At 42.5% G+C, this 20,771-nt stretch overlaps 1 protein-coding gene across 1 annotated transcript in view; it reads right to left on the reverse strand.

Moving 5' to 3' along the window:
- Positions 1 to 20,771, reverse strand: part of SPRED1 (sprouty related EVH1 domain containing 1) — a 63,366-nt gene that overhangs the window by 10,163 nt on the left and 32,432 nt on the right. The window contains exons 2-4 of the mRNA XM_073639019.1: positions 19,881 to 20,055; positions 11,123 to 11,291; positions 9,738 to 9,790 (exon numbers count right to left, since the gene is read on the reverse strand). Of these exons, the coding sequence (XP_073495120.1) occupies positions 9,738 to 9,790; positions 11,123 to 11,291; positions 19,881 to 20,055 (397 nt within the window). The remainder of the gene's footprint in view (positions 1 to 9,737; positions 9,791 to 11,122; positions 11,292 to 19,880; positions 20,056 to 20,771) is intronic.

Consider the following 20,771-nt stretch of genomic DNA (forward strand, 5'->3'; position numbering starts at 1 on the left):
TGTCTTGGTAGGTTGGGGGGTATGTCCTGACTTCAGCTGAATCTGTCTGCAGGATACAGATACAGTTGAATATAAAAGTGGAGCAGGAAATCTTCACATGCCTCTTCCACTATTCAATGTATGTGAAGAATGAAAAACCTGTCAGGACTTTTGATGTAGCGGAGCTGTGTGGGGGGAATGTACTGTGGGGACATCCTACTGTGTGTGTATGAAGGGGAATGTACTGTGGGGACATCCTACTGTGTGTGTATGAAGGGGAATGTACTGTGGGGACATCCTACTGTGTGTGTATGAAGGGGAATGTACTGTGGGGACATCCTACTGTGTGTGTATGAAGGGGAATGTACTGTGGGGACATCCTAGTATGTAGGAGAATGTACTGTGGGGACATACTACTGTGTTAGGGGAATGTTCTGTGGGAAACATCATACTATGCTCAGGGGTATGTATTGAGGGGGCATCCTATTGTGCAGGAAGGGGGGACTGTATTGTCGGGTCACCATACTGTGTGTGTGGGGGTGAGTACTGCATGGGCATCATATTGTGTGTGGGGTCAATGTTTTGTGGGGGCATCATATGGTGTGTGGGTAGGAATGTACTGTGGGGGCATTAGACTGTGAGAAATGCACTGTGGGGTCAAAATTCTATGTGTGGGGGAAATGTACTGTGGTAGCATCATACTGTGTGGGGGGCAATGTTTTGTTAGGGCATCATAAGGTGTATGGGGAGGATACTGTGGGGGCATCATAATGTGTGTGGGGGGCATCATACTGTGTAGGCATGATATTGTGTGTGGGAGGGATGTACTGCGGGGACATCATTGTGTATGTGTGGGAGAGAGGGGGGAAGGGTGGGGGTATTACAAATATATATATATTTGTAATTATTCATTAAGCAGTCCTTCAGAGAATCGTTCTGCTATGGTGTCTTAAAATTTGGGTAAAGGAATTGTATACTAAAACCATTACAAATCTGTCACATGTATTTTCAGTATTGGTTCACGGCAGACCGTAGTTCCAAGTATTATGGCTATACATTGTCCATAATGGATGAGTTTTAAAAACAGAATTTTTGGATTATATTATTAAGGTGATACTTGTAGAGTCATAAAATAATACTTCAGACTATTATTGTCTAAATAGTGACTCGGGCACGACATGTGCCCTTGGTAAAGATTAAACCAGACTAAACTTGCCCATGAGATTTCTAAGATCTCAAGGCATAGGCCGGTTTCACATGGGCATATTACATGGTCCATAAAAGAAGTGCAATGCCTGTACTGACCACCGGTTTCCCAACCTGAATTTACTGCCTCTTATGTGCCTATGAGGCTATAAATTCAGACTTGAAGACCCGCAGTCAGTACAGGCATTGTGCTTGCCTGTCTGAGCCCAATGTTTGTGGAATCCCACCAAAACCAATTTAATGGAATCAACTCAAAAACACTCTCGACATCTTCCCATGGAAATCAAACAGGTTGGATTTTAAAAGCATCCACTATTTTGAACCAAAAAAGGGTCTACAAAAGAATACGGCTGCTCAGCTCATGTTTAAGGGGGGAGTCCAGAAAAACAGCTGTTGCCTGTCCATCAAGTAGCTTTTGTGTATGTCCAGCATAAAAACTAACTAGGATATGACTTAAGTTCCTTTAACAGGTATCACAGACCGTGTCCAGACCAGAGATTCTTAAACTTTTTCTACGGAAGCCTCATAAAGGCAGACCAAAAAAGACGCCCGGGCTTCACCAGGCAGACCAAAGGAGGACGCCCGGGCTTCACCAGGCAGACCAAAGGAGGACGCCCGGGCTTCACCAGGCAGACCAAAGGAGGACGCCCGGGCTTCACCAGGCAGACCAAAGGAGGACGCCCGGGCTTCACCAGGCAGACCAAAGGAGGACGCCCGGGCTTCACCAGGCAGACCAAAGGAGGACGCCCGGGCTTCACCAGGCAGACCAAAGGAGGACGCCCGGGCTTCACCAGGCAGACCAAAGGAGGACGCCCGGGCTTCACCAGGCAGACCAAAGGAGGACGCCCGGGCTTCACCAGGCAGACCAAAGGAGGACGCCCGGGCTTCACCAGGCAGACCAAAGGAGGACGCCCGGGCTTCACCAGGCAGACCAAAGGAGAACGCCCGGGCTTCACCAGGCAGACCAAAGGAGGACGCCCGGGCTTCACCAGGCAGACCAAAGGAGGACGCCCGGGCCTCACCAAGCAGACCAAAGAGGACGCCCGGGCCTCACCAGGCAGACCAAAGAGGACGCCCGGGTCTCACCAGGCAGACCAAAGAGGACGCCCGGGCCTCACCAGGCAGACCAAAGAGGACGCCCGGGCCTCACCAGGCAGACCAAAGAGGACGCCCGGGCCTCACCAGGCAGACCAAAGAGGACGCCCGGGCCTCACCAGGCAGACCAAAGAGGACGCCCGGGCCTCACCAGGCAGACCAAAGATGATGCCTAAGCTTCACTAGGCAGACCAAAGAGGACGCCTGGCCTCACCTGGCAGACCAAAGAGGACACCCGGGCCTCACCAGGCAGACGTCGGAGCCTTAAAAGCAGACCAAAATTGATGCATGGGCCGCAGCTTAAGTACAGAATTCAGGCTAAGTGCCCACGATGCAGAAATGCTCTGGATTTCCGCTGCGGAAACGCTTAAAAAACACATTGTGGGCACACAGATTAATGTTTTTAAGCTGGAAATTGCTGCAGCCATGGAAAAGACTGTGCAACAAAGTATCACTTCTATGGAAACGGTCTCTCCAGCAGTACCAACTAGGGGTGCATCTCAGTTTCAGGACTGAATGTCGCGCACATGGGCACAGTATCATTAATACTTAGCATCTATGTTTTTTTTGTTATTTTTTCCTTTCCATTAGTGTCTAAAATGAGAGCAACAAATACTGTAAAAACTATATTTTTATGCATAAACTGGAAACGCAAACTAAAAGGGTTGTCCGCTACATAGTGGGCTCCACATGAAATACAAAAAGATGTATACTCACCTCCTGGAGCAATGGCATTCCAGCAATGTTGGTGCTCTGACTCCCAAGGTTCATGTGACATTGTTATGTTCCATCAGCGCTGCAGCCAGTCATCGCCCACTGATAGAATGCAGTGCTCACATGACATGACAGTATCACATGAACATGGAGAGTCACAGCATTGATATTGTTGGAATGCTGCTGTTCCAGGAAGTGAGAATAGGGTTTTTTTGTGGGATAAGTGATGAAGTAGTTTTCAGTAGTGGACAACCCCTTCAAGATATGGGCATGGCGACTCCATCCCTGCGTTTATGGAGTTATGGCTCATCGTTGGTGAACTTGCACCAATATATTGTGAATACGACAGTCTGTCATAAACATTTCCTGACAAATTTTGCAGAAAATTAATTGATCTAAACCTGTCGCTAAATACGACTAGAAACACAATGTAGACACTTGGGCGTGAGATCAGCAACAACCTGTTAATGGCGGCTTCCGCCTCCCACGTTAACGTCTCCGGCTGAAGACAAAACATAATCATAGCGAAGATTTTCACATCTCCATAACTGCACAACACCACCAACTAGGTTACGGTCTCTTTAGGATTCTGAGCTTTTGACATCAGTGCTTGGAGGATTATAGGGAACGGTTGTCCGATTTGGGAAAAACTGATCGTTTTGCTGCAGAATTGAAGGACAGATGAGGGACATCAATGCCCTCAGTCCCCTCCGCCAAAAACTGTCTGAGACAGGACGAAGAAATACACTTCTATGTAGTCACAGGCAAAGTATGGAGCTGCAAGTGAGTGGGCAGCAGCATGCCAATGAAGACCCACTTTACAAACAAGGTGACGTTACCATGGAAACACTCCATGGCGACACAGAGAAAAGCAAGAAAAAGAGGAGAAAAAACACAAGCGAAAGAAAGAATGAGACAGGAAAGTGCTCAACTGTTTTCATTAAGCTGCGGCCTGGGACAAGATGAAATGCTAAATGTGAGAAGAAGACTTACTCAACGGGAAGAGTTTCTGGTAAAATTAATAGGCAATGTAACAAAGGTCACAGACTTTAAGTTAGGATTATATTAAAGGGATACTCCGGGGAGAAGCATGTATTATATATTCATTCGATAAATGATAAATCTGGATTTGTAAGAGTCTGAACATTGTACCCCAACAGACCACCAAAAGAGGAGATCTAAGAAACAGTCAAGCACATCAGCCTGAATCCTCAGCGTCAGTGTCAGGCTTTGCTTTATTCCATAGATGCAATTCCAACATCATATGTGTACATCTAAATGCGTTTTCACAAGTCTTTTATTCTGTCCTAAGAAAGGCAAATACAATGAATTAGCAATGTACTTGCTTTACCGATGCTGCACATTTTAAGCTGATCTGTGGCGGGTCAAGTTCCACTTCATGTACATTGGTCTGTTGTAAAGGACCTCAGCAGTGATATAATGTACAGGGGGGCTAGGAAATCGATGGGCCAGAATGAGTACGCACTGATTAACTACCCGCACGTAGTTATTAGACTTTAATAATGCAGGGAAGAAGGAACAAGTTCTTCAGACATCTTATAAACATTGTCCACTAAGAGCCAGGAGTACAGGAGAACCTGATTTCTTTGATAAAGTCTGCCTCTGTAGATGATGTTAAGCAGAAGAAACAGTTTGGGAGATTAACACTAATTGTAATTCTGTGGTCTACAGCGATCAGAGATCACTGAGGGTTCGTGAGCCAGACCCTTGACGATCAGATGATGGCTGACAGCCCTTTTTAGGAATGCAGCAGCTTATATATTGTAAGGTGACATTTCCAAAAAGGTTTGCTTGAATTGATGGGATAGTGTTATAAAGACATACAAAATCAAAGATATCAGATTTAATAAAGGGTCTCACATTTCACAAATAACTCAGAAATCTAATCCTGGTATTTTGTTACACAGATGACTCATCTTCGTCACTGTTGCCAATTTGCTCTTCATGCTAATCAACCATCTTGAGAGAAAACAGAGCATCTTAGAGCAATGATCTTACAGTAAGGCTCCGTGCGAGGGATAAATATATTAGATATGTTACACACACAATGTACAGTGCAAAAGTTTTAGGCACGTGTCGAAAAAATGCTGCAAAGCAAGACTGCTTTCAAAAATAGAAGTGTTAATAGTTTATTTTTTATCAATTAAAATAGAAAGTGAATGAACAAAGGAGAATTTAAATTAGATCAATACTTAGTGTGACCACCCTTTGCCTTCAAAATAGCATCAATTCCTCTAGGTACATTTGTACTTGCACACAGTTTTTGAAGGGACTCAGCAGGGAGGTTGTTCTAAACATCTTGGAGAACTAACTACCGATCTTCTGTGGATGCAGTCTTGTGCCAATCTTACTGTCTCTTCAAGTAATCCCACAAAGATGCAGTGATGTTGACATCAAGGCTCTGTGGGGGTTGGATCATCACTTCCAGGACTCCTTGTTCTTTATTACACTGAAGTAATTCCTAATGACATTGGTTGGATGTTTAGCGGCGTTGTTCTGCTGCACAAAAAAATTTCGAACCCTGATGGCATTGAATGATGGGCAAGTATCTGTTTGTATTCCTCAGCTTTGTGGTCAACATTAATCTTCACCAAATCCCCAACTCCATTTGCTGAAATGCAGCCCCAAACTTACAAGGACCCTCCTCCAAGCTTCACTGCTGTCTGCAGACACTCATTATTGTGCCGCTCTCCAACCCGTCGGCAAACAAATTGCCTTCTGTTACAGCCAAATATTTCACAATGTGACTCATCAGTCCAGAGCATCTGTTACCATTTTTAAGCACCCCAGTTTATATGATTTTGTGCATAGTTGAGTTGCTTGGCCCTGTATTCATGTAGAAGGCCTGTTTTTTGGCCACAATGCTTCTATGAAAACCACTTCTGGCCAGACTTCACCGAACAGTAGATGGGTCACACTGGTTGCTGCCAGTTCTGACCTAATGATACTGCTGGACATCTTCAGATGAGTGGGGAAGTAAGCATGATGTATCTTTTATCTGCTTGACTAAGCTTCCTTGGCCGACCACTGCGTTTATGGACCTCAAAGATGTCCATTTATTTGTGTCCCAAATGCTGAGAAACACAAGCAAATACATGTACATCGTGCAATACCATCAGGGAGGCATCAGACTCTAAATTTATTCTGCAGTAGAACAACCACCCCAAACATACAACCAATGTAATTAAGAACTATCATCTTTAAAAAACAGCAAGGAGGCCTGGATTTGATGATACGGTCCCCACAGAGCCCTGATCTTGGCATCATCGAGCCTGTGTGCGATTACATGAAGAGACAGAAGGATTTGCATAAACCTGCATCCACAGAAGATCTGTGGTTGGTTCTCCATAATGTTTGGAACAACCTCCCTATCCAGTCCCTTCTTCTACCTAGAAGAACTGGATATGTTTTGAAGGCACTTCTGTTTAATCACTTTGCATTTTGTGAATTGAAAATAGATAAATTAAATTATTAACACATCTATTTTTGAAAGCATGACTACATTGCATAATTTTATTTCCACACCTGTTTAACTGTCCTGAACAGTATATGTGCGCGCTCACGTACGCGCACACACACACAAACAAACACACACAAACACACACACACACACAGTGTCATGGAAAGTGTTGGCACCCTTGAAATTGTTCCAGAAAATGAAGTACGGTATTTCTCCCAGAAAATGATTGCAAGTAAATGTTTTGTAGTACATATTTATTTCCTTTGTGTGTATTGGAAAATAAGGCAAGATTGGACATAATTTCACACAAAACCTCCAAAATGGCCTGGACAAAATTGATGGCAGCCTCAAATACATATTTGGTTGCACACCCTTTGTAATAAATAACTGCAATCAATCGCTTCCTATAACCATCAACAAGCTTCTTACACCTCTCTGCTGGAATTTTGGATCACTCTTCTACTGCTAAAACAGCAATTTTAAGATCTCTCCACAGGTGTTCAATGGGATTTAGATCCGGACTCATTACTGGCCACTGCTGAACCATCCTGCACTTTGCTTCCATCCATTTCTGGGTGCTTCTTAAAGTATGTTTGGGGTCATTGTCCTGTTGGAAGATGCATGACCTAGGACGCAAACCCAGCTTTCTGACCCTGGGCACTACATTGAGACCAAAAATCCTTTGGTAACATTCAGATTTCATGATGCCTTGCACACACAGTCAAGGCACTCAGTGACAGAAGTTGCAAAACAACCCCTAGACATCTTTGAACCTCCACCATGCATTCTCTTTTTGTAGGCCTCATTACATTTTCGGTAAACAGTAGAATGATATGCTTTACCAAAAAGCTCTATCTTGGTCTCATCTGTCCACAAGACACTTTCCCAGAATAATTTTGGATTGCTCACGTACATTTTGGCAAACTTCAATCTTGCTTTCTTATGTCTCTGTGTCAGCAGTGGGGTCCTCCTGGGTCTCCTGCCATAGCATTTAATTTCATTCAAGTGTCAACAGATAGTTCGCGCTGACACTGATGCACCCTGAGCCTGCAGGACTGCTTGAATTTATTTGGAACCTGATTGGGGCTGCTTATCCACCATCCAGACTATCCTGCATTGCAAACTTTAGTCAATTTTTGTCTGCCGTCCACGTCCAGGGAGATTAGCAACAGTATTATGGGTTGTAAAGTTCTTGATTATGTTGCACACTATAAACAAAGGAACATCAAGATCTCTGGAGATGGACTTGTAACCTTGAGATTGTTGATATTTTTTAACAATTCTGGTTTTCTAGTCCAGAATACACACAAAGGAGATAAGCAAATATATACCAAACATCTGCCACGTACCATGTACCTAGATTACAGGTTTGCAGGTGTTTTTTTTCTGAAAGTAGTCAGTTCAGTGTCACTACATACCATATACTGAATATGACAATGAAGCTGTGGTTTTCCATGTATAGCTATGGCATTAGTAAAATCATAGGATTTTCTCTGACAGCGATTAACCACAAGATTTTAGCGGTATATTCTGCCTCTCTCCAAAAAACGGAACAGGCCGTGCCACATAAATTGTATCCTAGATGAAACAGCAGTATACTTAGAAATGTAACATAGTTCTTCTGGTTCGCTATGTCCCTTCCCTCATATGCAGGGCATTGCAGTAGCTTAGGTATCCATGGTTAAGTCCACTCATATAGTGACAGTTAGCTGTTAATGGTCATAGCCATGGATACCCAAGCTACTGCAATGCCCTGCACATGCAGTAAACAACATAGCTAATCAGAAGAACTATACTACATTTCTAATTGAAGGTATTTACTAATATTATTATTACTACACCTACAACATATTGGAATAGGATCTTGGACCCCTTTAATGGAAGTATTTAGCAGTAAATATATCTAAAGGAAATTGTCTTTGATCACATGCACACTCTTTCTTTCAGACACTTTTACAACCTCTCAAAGTCCACAAAGTTTGGAATATTAATAAAGGGAAGATTCTGCACCTTTGCTTATTGCAGGCGTTTAATGCCCTTCGGAAATCTGCTTTCTTCCCAGCTGCTGGTAGAACAATTAAGGTACTGTGGGTTGCTATAAGATTTGTTTGATTTCTCCCTAGCCCCCTTTCTGAAGCTGCAGTTCTGTGCAAGGGGCAGGCGAGTCTGTTGAGAAGCTATAAAAGTGTCTCCAGCTGCAAAAATGGCAGCCAGATGAGCAAGAAAGCTGGAGTGGGGGGAGGAAAGGATATAGAAGCTTCCCCTCCCCCCTCCGCCCACGCACAGAGCACAGAACTTTTCTCCTGTCATTCTGGAGCATCCTCCAGGCGGCCGGGAAGCTAAATTTACAGTGACTGCGACTGGGCCAGCAGGATGTGGGAGATTGTGAGATTATAGTATATTGCCCAGACTTTAAAACTTAATCTCTGCTCACAAAATACCAATCCAGGGACACTCGAATCCATGAACTGGAAAGGAAAAAAAACAAAACAAAAGAAGGCGAAAACAACTCGGGAAGGAAGAGAGGAAACAAGAAGTGAAGCTGGAAGGAAGAGAGGAAACAATAAGAGAAGCTGGAAGGAAGAGAGGAAACAAGAGGTGAAGGAGTAAACGATACAATAATAGGAAACAAAGTTGCAAACCGGAGGAAATAAACAAATGGACATTCAAAAGTCTTAAAATAAGAGGAAATGTTAGGATTTGGTTTGCATGTTGCATATTCTAATTTCCTTTTTTATCAGGGACTTTTTGTTTTTGCCAAAAATTAGGGAAGGAAATTGTCTGGTGTCAGACAGACGACTTTTTAGTACATCAGTCACTTTTTACAACATTCACTTGGTATTTGTCATGCCAGAAACATTAGCGACGCCATCACAAGACGCAAATTACATCCCAGGCACCAAATATTAGCCTGGAATCTCTTTGAAACGACTTGTTGTGTCTGTCATATATACTGCAGTACTGTTCAGATAGGTTCTTTGTAAAAGTTGTGTGTGTTTCTTTTCTTTCTTTTTTTTCATGCAAGACACATGTCAATGGTTCATTTGCTTCCAAACAACAGCAAGAAGAGTTGGGAGCTTGAAGAGTTCACAAAGCAATTATATAATTGCAATAAATGAAGTCCAATCACTCATACGGACTCCAGACAAGGCTAAGCCCTAACTTCAAACACTGGTGATAATTGCCCGTTTATCTTTTTGGAGATTATAGCCAGAACCCCCTACTTTTATTTCTGGCAGCAACATTTAGATGTATTACATACCTGAGATCCTTCCTCTGATCCAACATCTGATTCCCCATGGGATGTAGGAAAACCTGCATATGCCAGGAAGAAAAAAAATTCCATATTTACACGCTGGAAATTACATTCCAATCATATATTCGAAGGAAGGCAAGGCGAGTCATAGTATTAAAATGGCTAGAAAAACAACAGAAACCATGCTGCTCTTGTCCTGGGTAGTGATGAGCACAAGTGCTCGTTACTCGAGTTTGCCCCGAGTATCGCGGGTGTTCGAGTGACATGTTCGAGAGCCGCAGCTGTTAGACAGCCACAAAACATTCTGGCATTGCCCATGTTTGTCTGGCAGTCCCCGCATGTTTTGTGGTTGTAACAGCCATGAAACATGCGGCCGCAGGGACTGGAACATGTCACTCGAGCACCCGCAATACTTGGTGCATACTCGAGCACCCTAGGCAAACTCGAGGAACGAGCACTTGCACTCAACACTAATCCTGGGGCTTTTGCAATATTGCAACTTTTATGTCTTTTTTCATTTTATGCTATTCTGCGCTTCTAAAATCCACAGTATTTGCTAATTTGGGTGGCCATAAACATTAGATGAATGTCAGCAAAATCTGTCAATATTCTTTGTACCATCCAACCATCTAGTGTGTATTGGGCAGCATGGTGGCTCAGTGGTTAGCACTGTTGCTTTGCAGTATTGGGGTCCTGGGATCAAATCCCACCAAGGAAAACCTCTGAAAGGAGTTTGTATGTTCTCCCCATGTATGCGCGGGTTTCCCCCGGGTTTTTCAGTTTCCTCCAAAGACATACTGATAGGGAATCTAGATTGTGAGCCCCAATGGGAACAGTAATGATGATATCTGAAGCGCTGTGGAATATGATGGTGCTATATAAGTGAGATTAATAAATATGGTACTATCTACTTTCCCCGACAGTAGATGTCAGGAGAAAACAATGATTGGGTAAGTTGGATTTTATATGCCATATCCTTTTGATTAACACTATCGTCAAAGAGGTAAAAAGCAGCCTATACCTCTTGAGAACACGTACAAGAGCCAATCGTGCATGTGTATGATGGAGTGGGAGTTGGGTAGAAGCTGAGAGCCAAATGAGTTTGGTCAATTGCTATCTCAAGTTCATGGTCATCTTAACTGTAAAGGATGAACCAGGTAAAATTAGTATACGCATAGTGTAAGTGTAGGCCTTAATGTAAAAGTACATAACAAAAGCAAAGACTAAGATGACTGCTGATATGATTAGTTGGGAAAAATACATAGCCAATGGAAATAAAAAATAAAATCCAGAATCCTAAGTGATCGATACCCTTTTAGTGGCTGACAGAAAAGGTGCTGTATTATTTGTCCACCTGTATATCAAAGAGGAGAAAAACCATCTGGAGATACCTTGTGTGAGGTCTTCAATGGCACGGCGTATTCCCCTATCAAAAGCTCTAGCATCTGCTGGGCTTTGGAACGTGAGGCCAAATTTCTTGTCGCCAATCTTCCAGTGGTGGAAAGTAGGGGTGACTTTATTGTAGACCAGTTCTCTCTTCAGAACACACTCCAGGACCACCTAGAAAAGAAACACAAGTAACAATAGACTACAGCTAGAAAGAAGGATGACACACAACCCTAAGTTTCTTTAAAAGGTTGTTCCGTGATAGAACAAAAGAGACAAGTTAGTCAGCTGATGACTCAAGACTAAAACTGATCATTTCACAAGGGGTTATTCTACTAAAACATCTCGCTCTACACAATTGACAGACCATATGTGTTGGGTAGTGAGAAATCTTTAAGTTTATTATGCATAACCAGTCATGCTCTACAAATGGGCTATGGCAGAGATGAAAATAAAACAACTATGGGAGTTTTTGTGGTCTTAATTTTCAGACAGGATTTAAAGATCAGTGTTGATAATTTTTGGAGGTCCCAAAGGTAGGACTCCAAATAAATCATATCTGTTATACTACTATGGGTATTAACAGTGGTGGGAAAACTATCGATTTGCTCTTGGGTGTATCCTTCCATAGGAGATCAAAGTATAGGGCTGAAGGTGGCCTGCAAAACTTGAAGAAGAACGCAATAGATCTTGTCATTATCATTCCTGATCAGTTCTAGACTTTTCATCAAACCCTCACCTGCAATGAAAGGTTTGTGTTGCACACATCCAGAATGAAGTCACACATTACATGACTTTTCAATCTGAAAAAAATACTTCTCTATATAAAGCTGAACAAACTCCATGAATGAAAATTGGTCTACTTATTGAAGTGAAGCTCCCTCGCTTAAAATGAGTGGCCCCACAAAGAACAATTATTCCCCAGAATGGGTGACAAATGTTAAATTGCAGGAGTCCCAACGATTAGAGATGAATGAACCCTAGGTGGTGAACGCCGAACACTTACTTCTCCTGGAAGTCCATTTGATAGATCGGGAGGGAGAAAGATTTTCCAGCTCTAAGGTACGGGTCACCATTGATTTCCCTAGGGTTCGGGTTCAAGTTCGGGTACAGTTCTGGTACCCGAACCGAACTTTGGACGGTCGAACCAGACAAACCCAAACTTCCACGGGTCCACTCATCCCTACCACTGATCACTAGTACGGGGTTTCCAAGTGCGATCTCTGGAGCACTCTCACTTGACCGTTCCTATTGTATCAGCTAATGGACAGCAGCATGTATGTTTGATCTTTGCTCCAGAACATCTCCTCAACATAGTCATGCTGATGAGAAGAAAGGGTCCTCATTACCCACACATGTACATCAACTTAGATTAAAGAAAAAATAAGTGTTTAATGCAACACTTCTATGCAAATGCCCATGAGCAGGATGAAAATAGTTTTGCATTAGTATTTGGTAGAAATTGTAATTATGTAAAATGGCCTTTCCTAAGGATCTAATGTGCATGATGGAAGAGAGAACCTCTCGAACATTCACTACCGGGCGAATAATTAAGTGGCCATATTGAATCCTTCGGTCAATCCACCGGTTTGGCTTCCAGAGAGATCTTCAGCAGCTCGGTATACAGAGACCATTTAACAGAGCACATATCCTAATTTTCTCAGTGTTAAAATTTAGCCTCCCAGCTGACTTTGGGTGGGAATATTACTGTACCTGTATATATGACTATGAATTATATACAATGATAACAGACTACACACAAACTCACTACAGTATAAAACATTTGCTCCTAGGGCCACATTTAGTTTCAGCACACACTAGGAAATATAAGGCCGCATTTACTTCATTCCTGTATAACTGCAAAATATGTGCAACTATTGTGCCATAATAAAACCATGTAACTTTTATGTAGGAGGTCGTATTATATATCTGTACAATTCTGCTGATAAGGATTTAAAAGTATTTTTATAACCAGGGAATTTCATCATGTGGATATCTATATAGGTTGGTGACGGGGGTACACGCTGGAGAAAGGGGGTAGCCCCCCAAATGTTGCATTGGCTCGTATTCACACTCAATTTACCCCAATAGTGTCACTCCATGGGTTACTGCAGTTGTATACTGGACTGAATAATACTTTGCACTGAAGAACTTTGCATGACGTGTCAATATAAAATGTGGAACTTTGCACGGCGGGTCACTGGTAATACGTGGAACTTTTCACGGCAAGTCAATAATAAGTGGAACTTTTCACGGCAGATCAATATTGCGTGGAACTTTGCACGGCGGGTTAATAATACGTGGAACTTTGCACGGCGGGTTAATAATACGTGGAACTTTGCACGGCGGGTCAATACTAATATGTGGAACTTTGCACGGCGGGTCAATACTAATATGTGGAACTTTGCACGGCGGGTCAATAATATGTGGAACTTGTGGAAGGCAGAAGTGATGGCTGAAAAAATACATTTGAATGCTATCTAATATGTGTAGTCAGTAAGTGGAAAGCAGGTAAATGTTTTACAACATTTTATTGGATAGTCATTTATGTGTATGCCAAAAAATATGGAAATAAATGAAGCACTGTATTTTCTCGGTTACATAGAAAATCATTTTAATAGCCTGAAATGATAATTCTAACGTTACTAATCCCATCAGTCTTGTAGGGAAGTCCCATAACATCATCCCTTCCTTCTGCTTCTATAACTATATCCATGTATGGAAAAAAAAAAAATAGGACTTTTAGAAAAAAAAGAAGAGGGGGAGGGGGTCGTTAACTGCAGGATGTATGGGAAAAGACTGATCTAAATAGAGAGTCAGACAGTAACATACCGCAACAAAATGATTTCACCAGACAGACATATAATTCACACTAATAGGTAGTCAGTGTATATTTGTAAGCTCAGAGCTGCATCAGCAGGATGCCATGTGGATTTATTCCTGGGTGATACACAGATCAGATGGAGGCACTGCTATGGCTTCCTGTAGACTGGCTGGAGCCCAGAGCAGGAAGGTGACAGTAATAATGCAGGATGTGTGGAAGCAGCATGAGGTCTGACCTGACTCTCCCTGGCCTCCTCCATACAGGAGGCTGCAGATGGTCCCGGGAGGAGACCTCTTTGCTGCTTTCAAAAAAAAAAAAAAAAAAAAAATCGATACTCCCGCTGCCTCTGGAGGTCACATTCCTCTCCTTAACGTTTCTGTATTGCTGGAGAAAAGATGCTGGCTCTCAGCATTATCGTTCAGATCCTGCGTCTCCTGCATTATTTTATCAGCTTGTCATCCCATTTGTGCTTTATATGTAATTTTATCATACTAGCGACCATCACTGCCATTCTACAGATGTACCTTCCCTACCTTTCAGCTTGAGACATCCTGAGACAAATGGCACGAGATGACAAGCTTTAATTTTGTTTTATCTGTCGGGCATTGTTTACGTTATATGTCTCTGCATGAGAATTATATCAAGTTCGTATCGTAAGAAATTTACAAAAATGTCAGAAGGATTAGGGGAATACTTCTTTCTAAATCAACTCATCCTAAAACAAGAGGGAAGAATTACTAAAATTGTCTAATTTTTAGACTATATAATTTTTGGACACTGTAAACTTTGACAAGACAGTCTTATAACGCCCCAAACACACAGCAGCTCATGCTGGATGATAAATTTGGTGCATCTTTAGAAACACTTTTTTCTAACTGTACACAACCTATTAGTTGCTAGATTCGATGTGTTTCAGCCCACGTCTCCTTACTGATGAGGTCAGTAAACGTGTCTAACACACCACGCCCCATATTTATTATGGATTTTAAACCATTTTTTTGGTGCAAATTAAAGGGGACGTGTCACGTTGTACACGCAATCTTCTGATCTGTGAACAGCATAGTATAGAGAAGGAGAAGCTGAGCAGAATATGTCTATTTGTTAGAGAGGATTTTGTATAACTTGTATTTTGCGCACTGAAATAAATCCCTGTATGCTTATGAGTCCAGTGGGCGGTCCAACAGGGAAGACAGCCAATCACTGAATAGGACCGCCCACTGGACTCATATGCAGACAAAGGGATTTCAATGGCTAAAATATGTTTTTCTGAAACTTTTCCCATGAAAATGTACATCGGTCTGATCAGCTCCTCCTGCTCTATAACATCCTGCCATAACACATAATTTTGCCGACAGTGAGAATTCTGGTGCATTTAGCTTAGTAAGTCTCCAACTGAAATACTAGTTCATATGTCATAGCAATATCCAATGACTAACTTGACTTATTATCAACCATTATTTATATATTTCCATCATATTGATCAGTGCTTTGTCTATGCAAAGCACATACTATGACCAAATAATGTATACACACAAGGCATGCTCTCGGATCAGCTTCAGCTTGAGTGCAGGGGTAAATAAAAGATGGGGCATGTCGAGAACAGACATGCCTGATACCCCATTTTTCCCAAAGGTCCCTCCCTACCTTACAAATCTGGAGGACAACAAATAGATGAGATCTTTAGTCAATCCCAACAAAATAAGTGGTTCTGTGACTATATAGTGAACTTATGTTGGGGATTGAAGTGGTCCTAAATAATATTTCCCCATCATATCAAATGCAGCTGATGACTCCAAAAAATGACAATTTAAAACCTTCATTTAATCTTAATATTAATGTGCTTTCAAGTATGCAGAATTAACAAAACATAGTCATTTAACAACTTCTGATCATAAGTCCTAAAATTAATAACTGCTACAAAAATATAAGAGCAATACTTCACCTAATGGGACAAAAGACTGGAAAACGGCTTAAGACTTCAGGGATTTACTTCAGCACTCTGAGGGGTGTCTTGGGAGTGTGGGGGGTTGGGGGTAGACTTAGAAAAGGCCAAAAGTAAGTGAGAACTGCTTCTTTGATTAACCAGATCATTGCATTTACTGATGGGAAATCCACAGCGGGACTCAGCTGGTAAAAGCCGCCTCTCCAGCCATGCTCATAAAATCCTGCTCTCCCACAGACTATGCTGATAATCAATATGTCCACTGTAAATCTGCAAAGAGCAGAACTGTGCTGATGTCTCCTGGTATTCACGCAACCTATTCAAAATATGCAATAAAATGGCCCATCAGCTCCAGATCTTCAGGTACTGAAAGCTTATTGGCATAGAAAAACTATACCAGTAACCTCAAGAGTGAAGTAGAAGTTAATAGAGTGCAAAAACTATCATCTTCACCTACAGAAACGTAGAGATCTATAAGTTAAGCAATATGCTTCCCTTTAACAGATTGGAATAACCCTTCAACTAAACAGCCATATAAGTAATACATGGGCAACAGGTCCACAAAGGGAGATCTGTTGTTTTACTGCTGATCACCAACTGGGATCTTCTCCATTTGACTAATCTCTAGGATTATGGAGTCTGCCAAGCTGAAGTAAAGAGACCTAGCTCTCCTTTCAGAGGAAAACAACTGCTCATAGAAGGTAGCTACTAGAGTTGGCACTAATCGAATTACACGACCCATTCTACCAGTGGTCTGTGGCCACTACATGGAAGAGGGAATACCGCCTCTTAGCTGCCAATATTTGCGGCTCTTCTTTTAATTGACCAACCTGGCGTGAAATCACATGTGCTTCACTCCGTGACGTTGACATCGCACCAGAGTGTCAAGGATGCCGGCAGGTAAAAGGCGGTTCTCCCGCTCCAGTGCAGCCGTCACAAAGCACTGTCTTGACCGATGGAATGAGACATCACAATAGATTCTCGCCAACTCTTGTAGCTACCCTACAATTCAACGTTCAGCCCTTTAAGGATACCAAGGAAAGAATCCCTGCAACAGCTGTACAGGGTGGCACTAAAAAGCCAGTTTTTTCCTTTCCTTTGGCTTTTTTTTATGTGTCTACCTATACAGTTCCACAAAGATAAAGAAGCAGCTAGACCTTCGTCAAAGGCCTCTCAACTGGCCAGCCAGTACCCTACATTGCACTGATAAGGAGCAAGAAGACCAAAAAGCTGTTGGTAGATGGGTATTAACTGGAGAAAGAGATTTTTTCTATGCCTCTTCAGCCCTCCGGGTAGTGTCTTCAGGAAAAATGCTCATGTTTCTCATTGACTTCCATTATACTCGGTACTTGAGTCAAGCCAGTTCGAGCGGCCGACCTGTTTGATTAGAGTACTGAGCATTTTAGTGCTCGATCATCACTAGTATTAACCTTTCTGGCGAAGACTCTGGTTTGGCTAAATATAAGTCATACATTGACTTTTAGAAGATAATTTGTCAATCTGCTTTATTTGCATGGATATTAAAGGACGCTAAAATCCTCTGAGTTATGCTAAAGGGGGTTGCATGTCTTCTACAGCCCTTTCATCCAGGAAACTAATGGTGGTACAAGGTCAGAGTCAGGACCAATGATCTTCTCACATGTATCTATAACTTATTAGAACGTCTTTAGTTTTGTGGGCTACTTCCAGTACACATTACCCACAAGGCGGCAAGCTCTCTCTCATGGACCCATACCATTCGAGCTTAAGGGCTTTCACTCATGCAGTTTAGGATATCCCTGTCGAACTAACCCCATATCCTAAATGTGACCAACAAAGCCCTTCAGATGTCACAGCATATGGGATCAGACATGCAGGATCTCGCGCTTTCATCCACTACCAGCCCGTCTCCTACAGACTCATTATCCTCTGTCGGAGACAGTGCCCTGTCGCCATGGAGACAAGTAAGCAGCAACAGGCATGGTGACCAAGGACTACAAGCACATTTTCTTGAAGGGAGATCCATGACACCAGAAGCCATGTAAGGTACTAAAATAAAAAGGACTACTCCTGCATTTAAAGAAGGTTATCCAACATGAAAATCATCCATGTGAAAAAGTAGCCGTCCTCGTGATGCCAGACATCTTTGCATCTTTAGCAACAATAATTATGACCAATTGCTAGAATTTGTGCACATTGATTTGCACATGCCAGTCCATCAGCCATGACAGCGACCAGTGAGAGGAGAACCACCTCTTACCTGACGCCATCCACAGCTCTTCTTTTGATTAGCTGGCCTGGCGTGTGTCTCGCCCCAACGATTATCAGGCTGACTAATCACAAAGGAAGAGCTGTGGATTCCGTCAGGTAAGAGGCGGTTCTCACGATCCCGTCCGGTAGCCACTGAACACTGTCATGGCCAATGGATTGGGGTTTACGAATCAATTGACACCAACTTCTACCAAATACTTCAGATAATCTGGCTCCTCAAACCTCTGGCAAACAAATCATTTTGTCAGAAAAGGTTGCATTGGACGATCATTTCCTGTATACCATGCATGTCAAACTCTGGCCCGTGGGCCAAATCTGGCCAGCAGGGTGGTTTTATTTGGCCCGTGATAACAGAACCACCACCCCTATATTATGCTGTATGGAGGACTATGCGGGGTCCATTATTCTGTATGGAGGACTATGCGGGGTCCATTATTCTGTATGGAGGACTATGTGGAGCCCATTATTCTGTATGGAGGACTATGTGGAGCCCATTATTCTGTATGGAGGACTATGTGGGGCCCATTATTCTGTATGGAGGACTATGTGGAGCCCATTATACTGTATGGAGGACTATGTGGAGCCCATTATTCTGTATGGAGGACTATGTGGAGCCCATTATTCTGTATGGAGGACTATGTGGAGCCCATTATTCTGTATAGAGGACTATGTGGGGCCCATTATTCTGTATGGAGGACTATGTGGGGCCCATTATTCTGTATGGAGGACTATGTGGAGCCCATTATTCTGTATGGATGACTATGTGGGGCCCATTATTCTGTATGGAGGACTATGTGGAGTCCATTATTCTGCATGGAGGACTATGTGGGGCCCATTATTCCATATTGAGGACTATGTGGAGCCCATTATTCTGTATGGAGGACTATCTGGGGCCCAGTATACTGGTTGGCCCGCGACTTTCTCCAAGTTTGTCATTTTGGCCCTCTGTGTGTTTGACTTTGACATCCCTGCTTTATACTGTCAACTGCAAGAGAAATAAGCATTACATGGTGGTCTTTCAGATGAATGACCTTCCAGGTAGTACAATTAAGGCTAAGTCTTCTGGAGCCTTTGGCTCATGGAGGGGGAACATGTACCTTAAAAGGGTATTCCCATCTCAGACATTAAAGGGATATTCCAATCTCCAAGATCCTATCTCAATATGTAGTAGGTGTAATAATAATAGGAAACACCTCCAATTAGAAATGTGGTATAGTTATTCAAATTTGCTATGTCGCATACCCCATGTGTAGGGCATTGAGGTAGCTTAGATATCTATGGTTAAATGGGGTAGTGGAGTACATTTGAGAAAAATAAATACTTTTAGAAAAGTCACACATTATGAATCTGCAATTGGCTGATCACATCCACATTGATGAAGAAAGAGAAGGCACAAAAAATGATATTGAATTAAACAAGAAATGGAAAAATCACTCTAAAACAAAATAAAAAAAATTCAAACCACACAGCCACTCACTGACATCAGTGGTCTCATGCTGCAGATACAGGCCAAGTCTGAGGCCAGTGATTGGCTGCAGTGGTCACGTAGATATCTGAGCATTATGATCTGTATTATCAAAACAAATCTCCAATCTATTTTAAATTCTCTTTTTATCGAGAGCCTCTAAAATGTTATAGGGATCCTTCCAGGATTTAAAGAAAAGATCTGCTTTTTTCCCCGGAGGGATCGCCACATTTGCGAATGGTTTCGTCTGGTATTTACAGCACCTTGCCCAACTTCTCTCACCGTTTTATCTCGGAGTCTCTCTCCATGGACAAGAAAGTCTGCACTACCGTTATCCTCAGGGTGGAGAGTTTTGTACACGGTGACACAGCTGAGTCCCCCTCCTGCAAGTTGCAACCACCCGCCACTTGAGTCATCTCGTGTCATCACCACAGCTCGCACGCGTGCATAACTGTCACTGCAAGAGACAGAAACAGAAAAGATAAGATTAGAGCTGGAGGCTGGTAAAAAATGGCAACCTGGACTGGAGAAAGACTGATGAATATTACGCACCATCACGTCATAGCCCAAATTTCTGATGTATCCTTAACCTTTAAACCCAGGTCTTAGGGTAGATTTACATGTGGAATAGTTGAGGTGTCGTCATCAGATATCCATGCCACTTTACAGTACAATGCATGTGGATGGAGATTGCAAAACCCCTTTGACATATTTCCACAATATCTGGAATTCAGGTTTGATTCTTACTCTTTGCAATTCATTAATTTGTGGCGGAAAGTGTGTGAAAGCTGTACTCAAGAACTCGTCCTAAAAAACAAAGTGATTTACTCAGCTACTCCACCTTAGATTTGCTCTACTAAACAGATCAGGGAATACGAGTTTCATTATATCATGCTATCAATGTATGGAAAATGTAGTGTAAACAGACGATTGTCCTTACACGTTACATGAACCCAATAATTTAAAATGTAACTGTCATTTCACCCTATACTGGAGCAAGGCATGGTCTTGCTGCCCTAATCCACTCAGTAATAATGCCTGTATGCGGGAGGGAAGACGGGAGGGAAGACGGGAGGGAAGACGGGAGGGAAGACAAAAACCTCCCTTTACTGTAATCCATAGAGTTGGATTACACTTGCCAACAGGCAGTAGACAGCAAATTAACTAGAAGGA

The sequence above is a fragment of the Phyllobates terribilis genome, unplaced genomic scaffold (genome assembly GCF_046119375.1).
Source record: "Phyllobates terribilis strain yellow unplaced genomic scaffold, ASM4611937v1 Scaffold_7__3_contigs__length_470593459, whole genome shotgun sequence".
NCBI lineage: Eukaryota > Metazoa > Chordata > Amphibia > Anura > Dendrobatidae > Phyllobates > Phyllobates terribilis.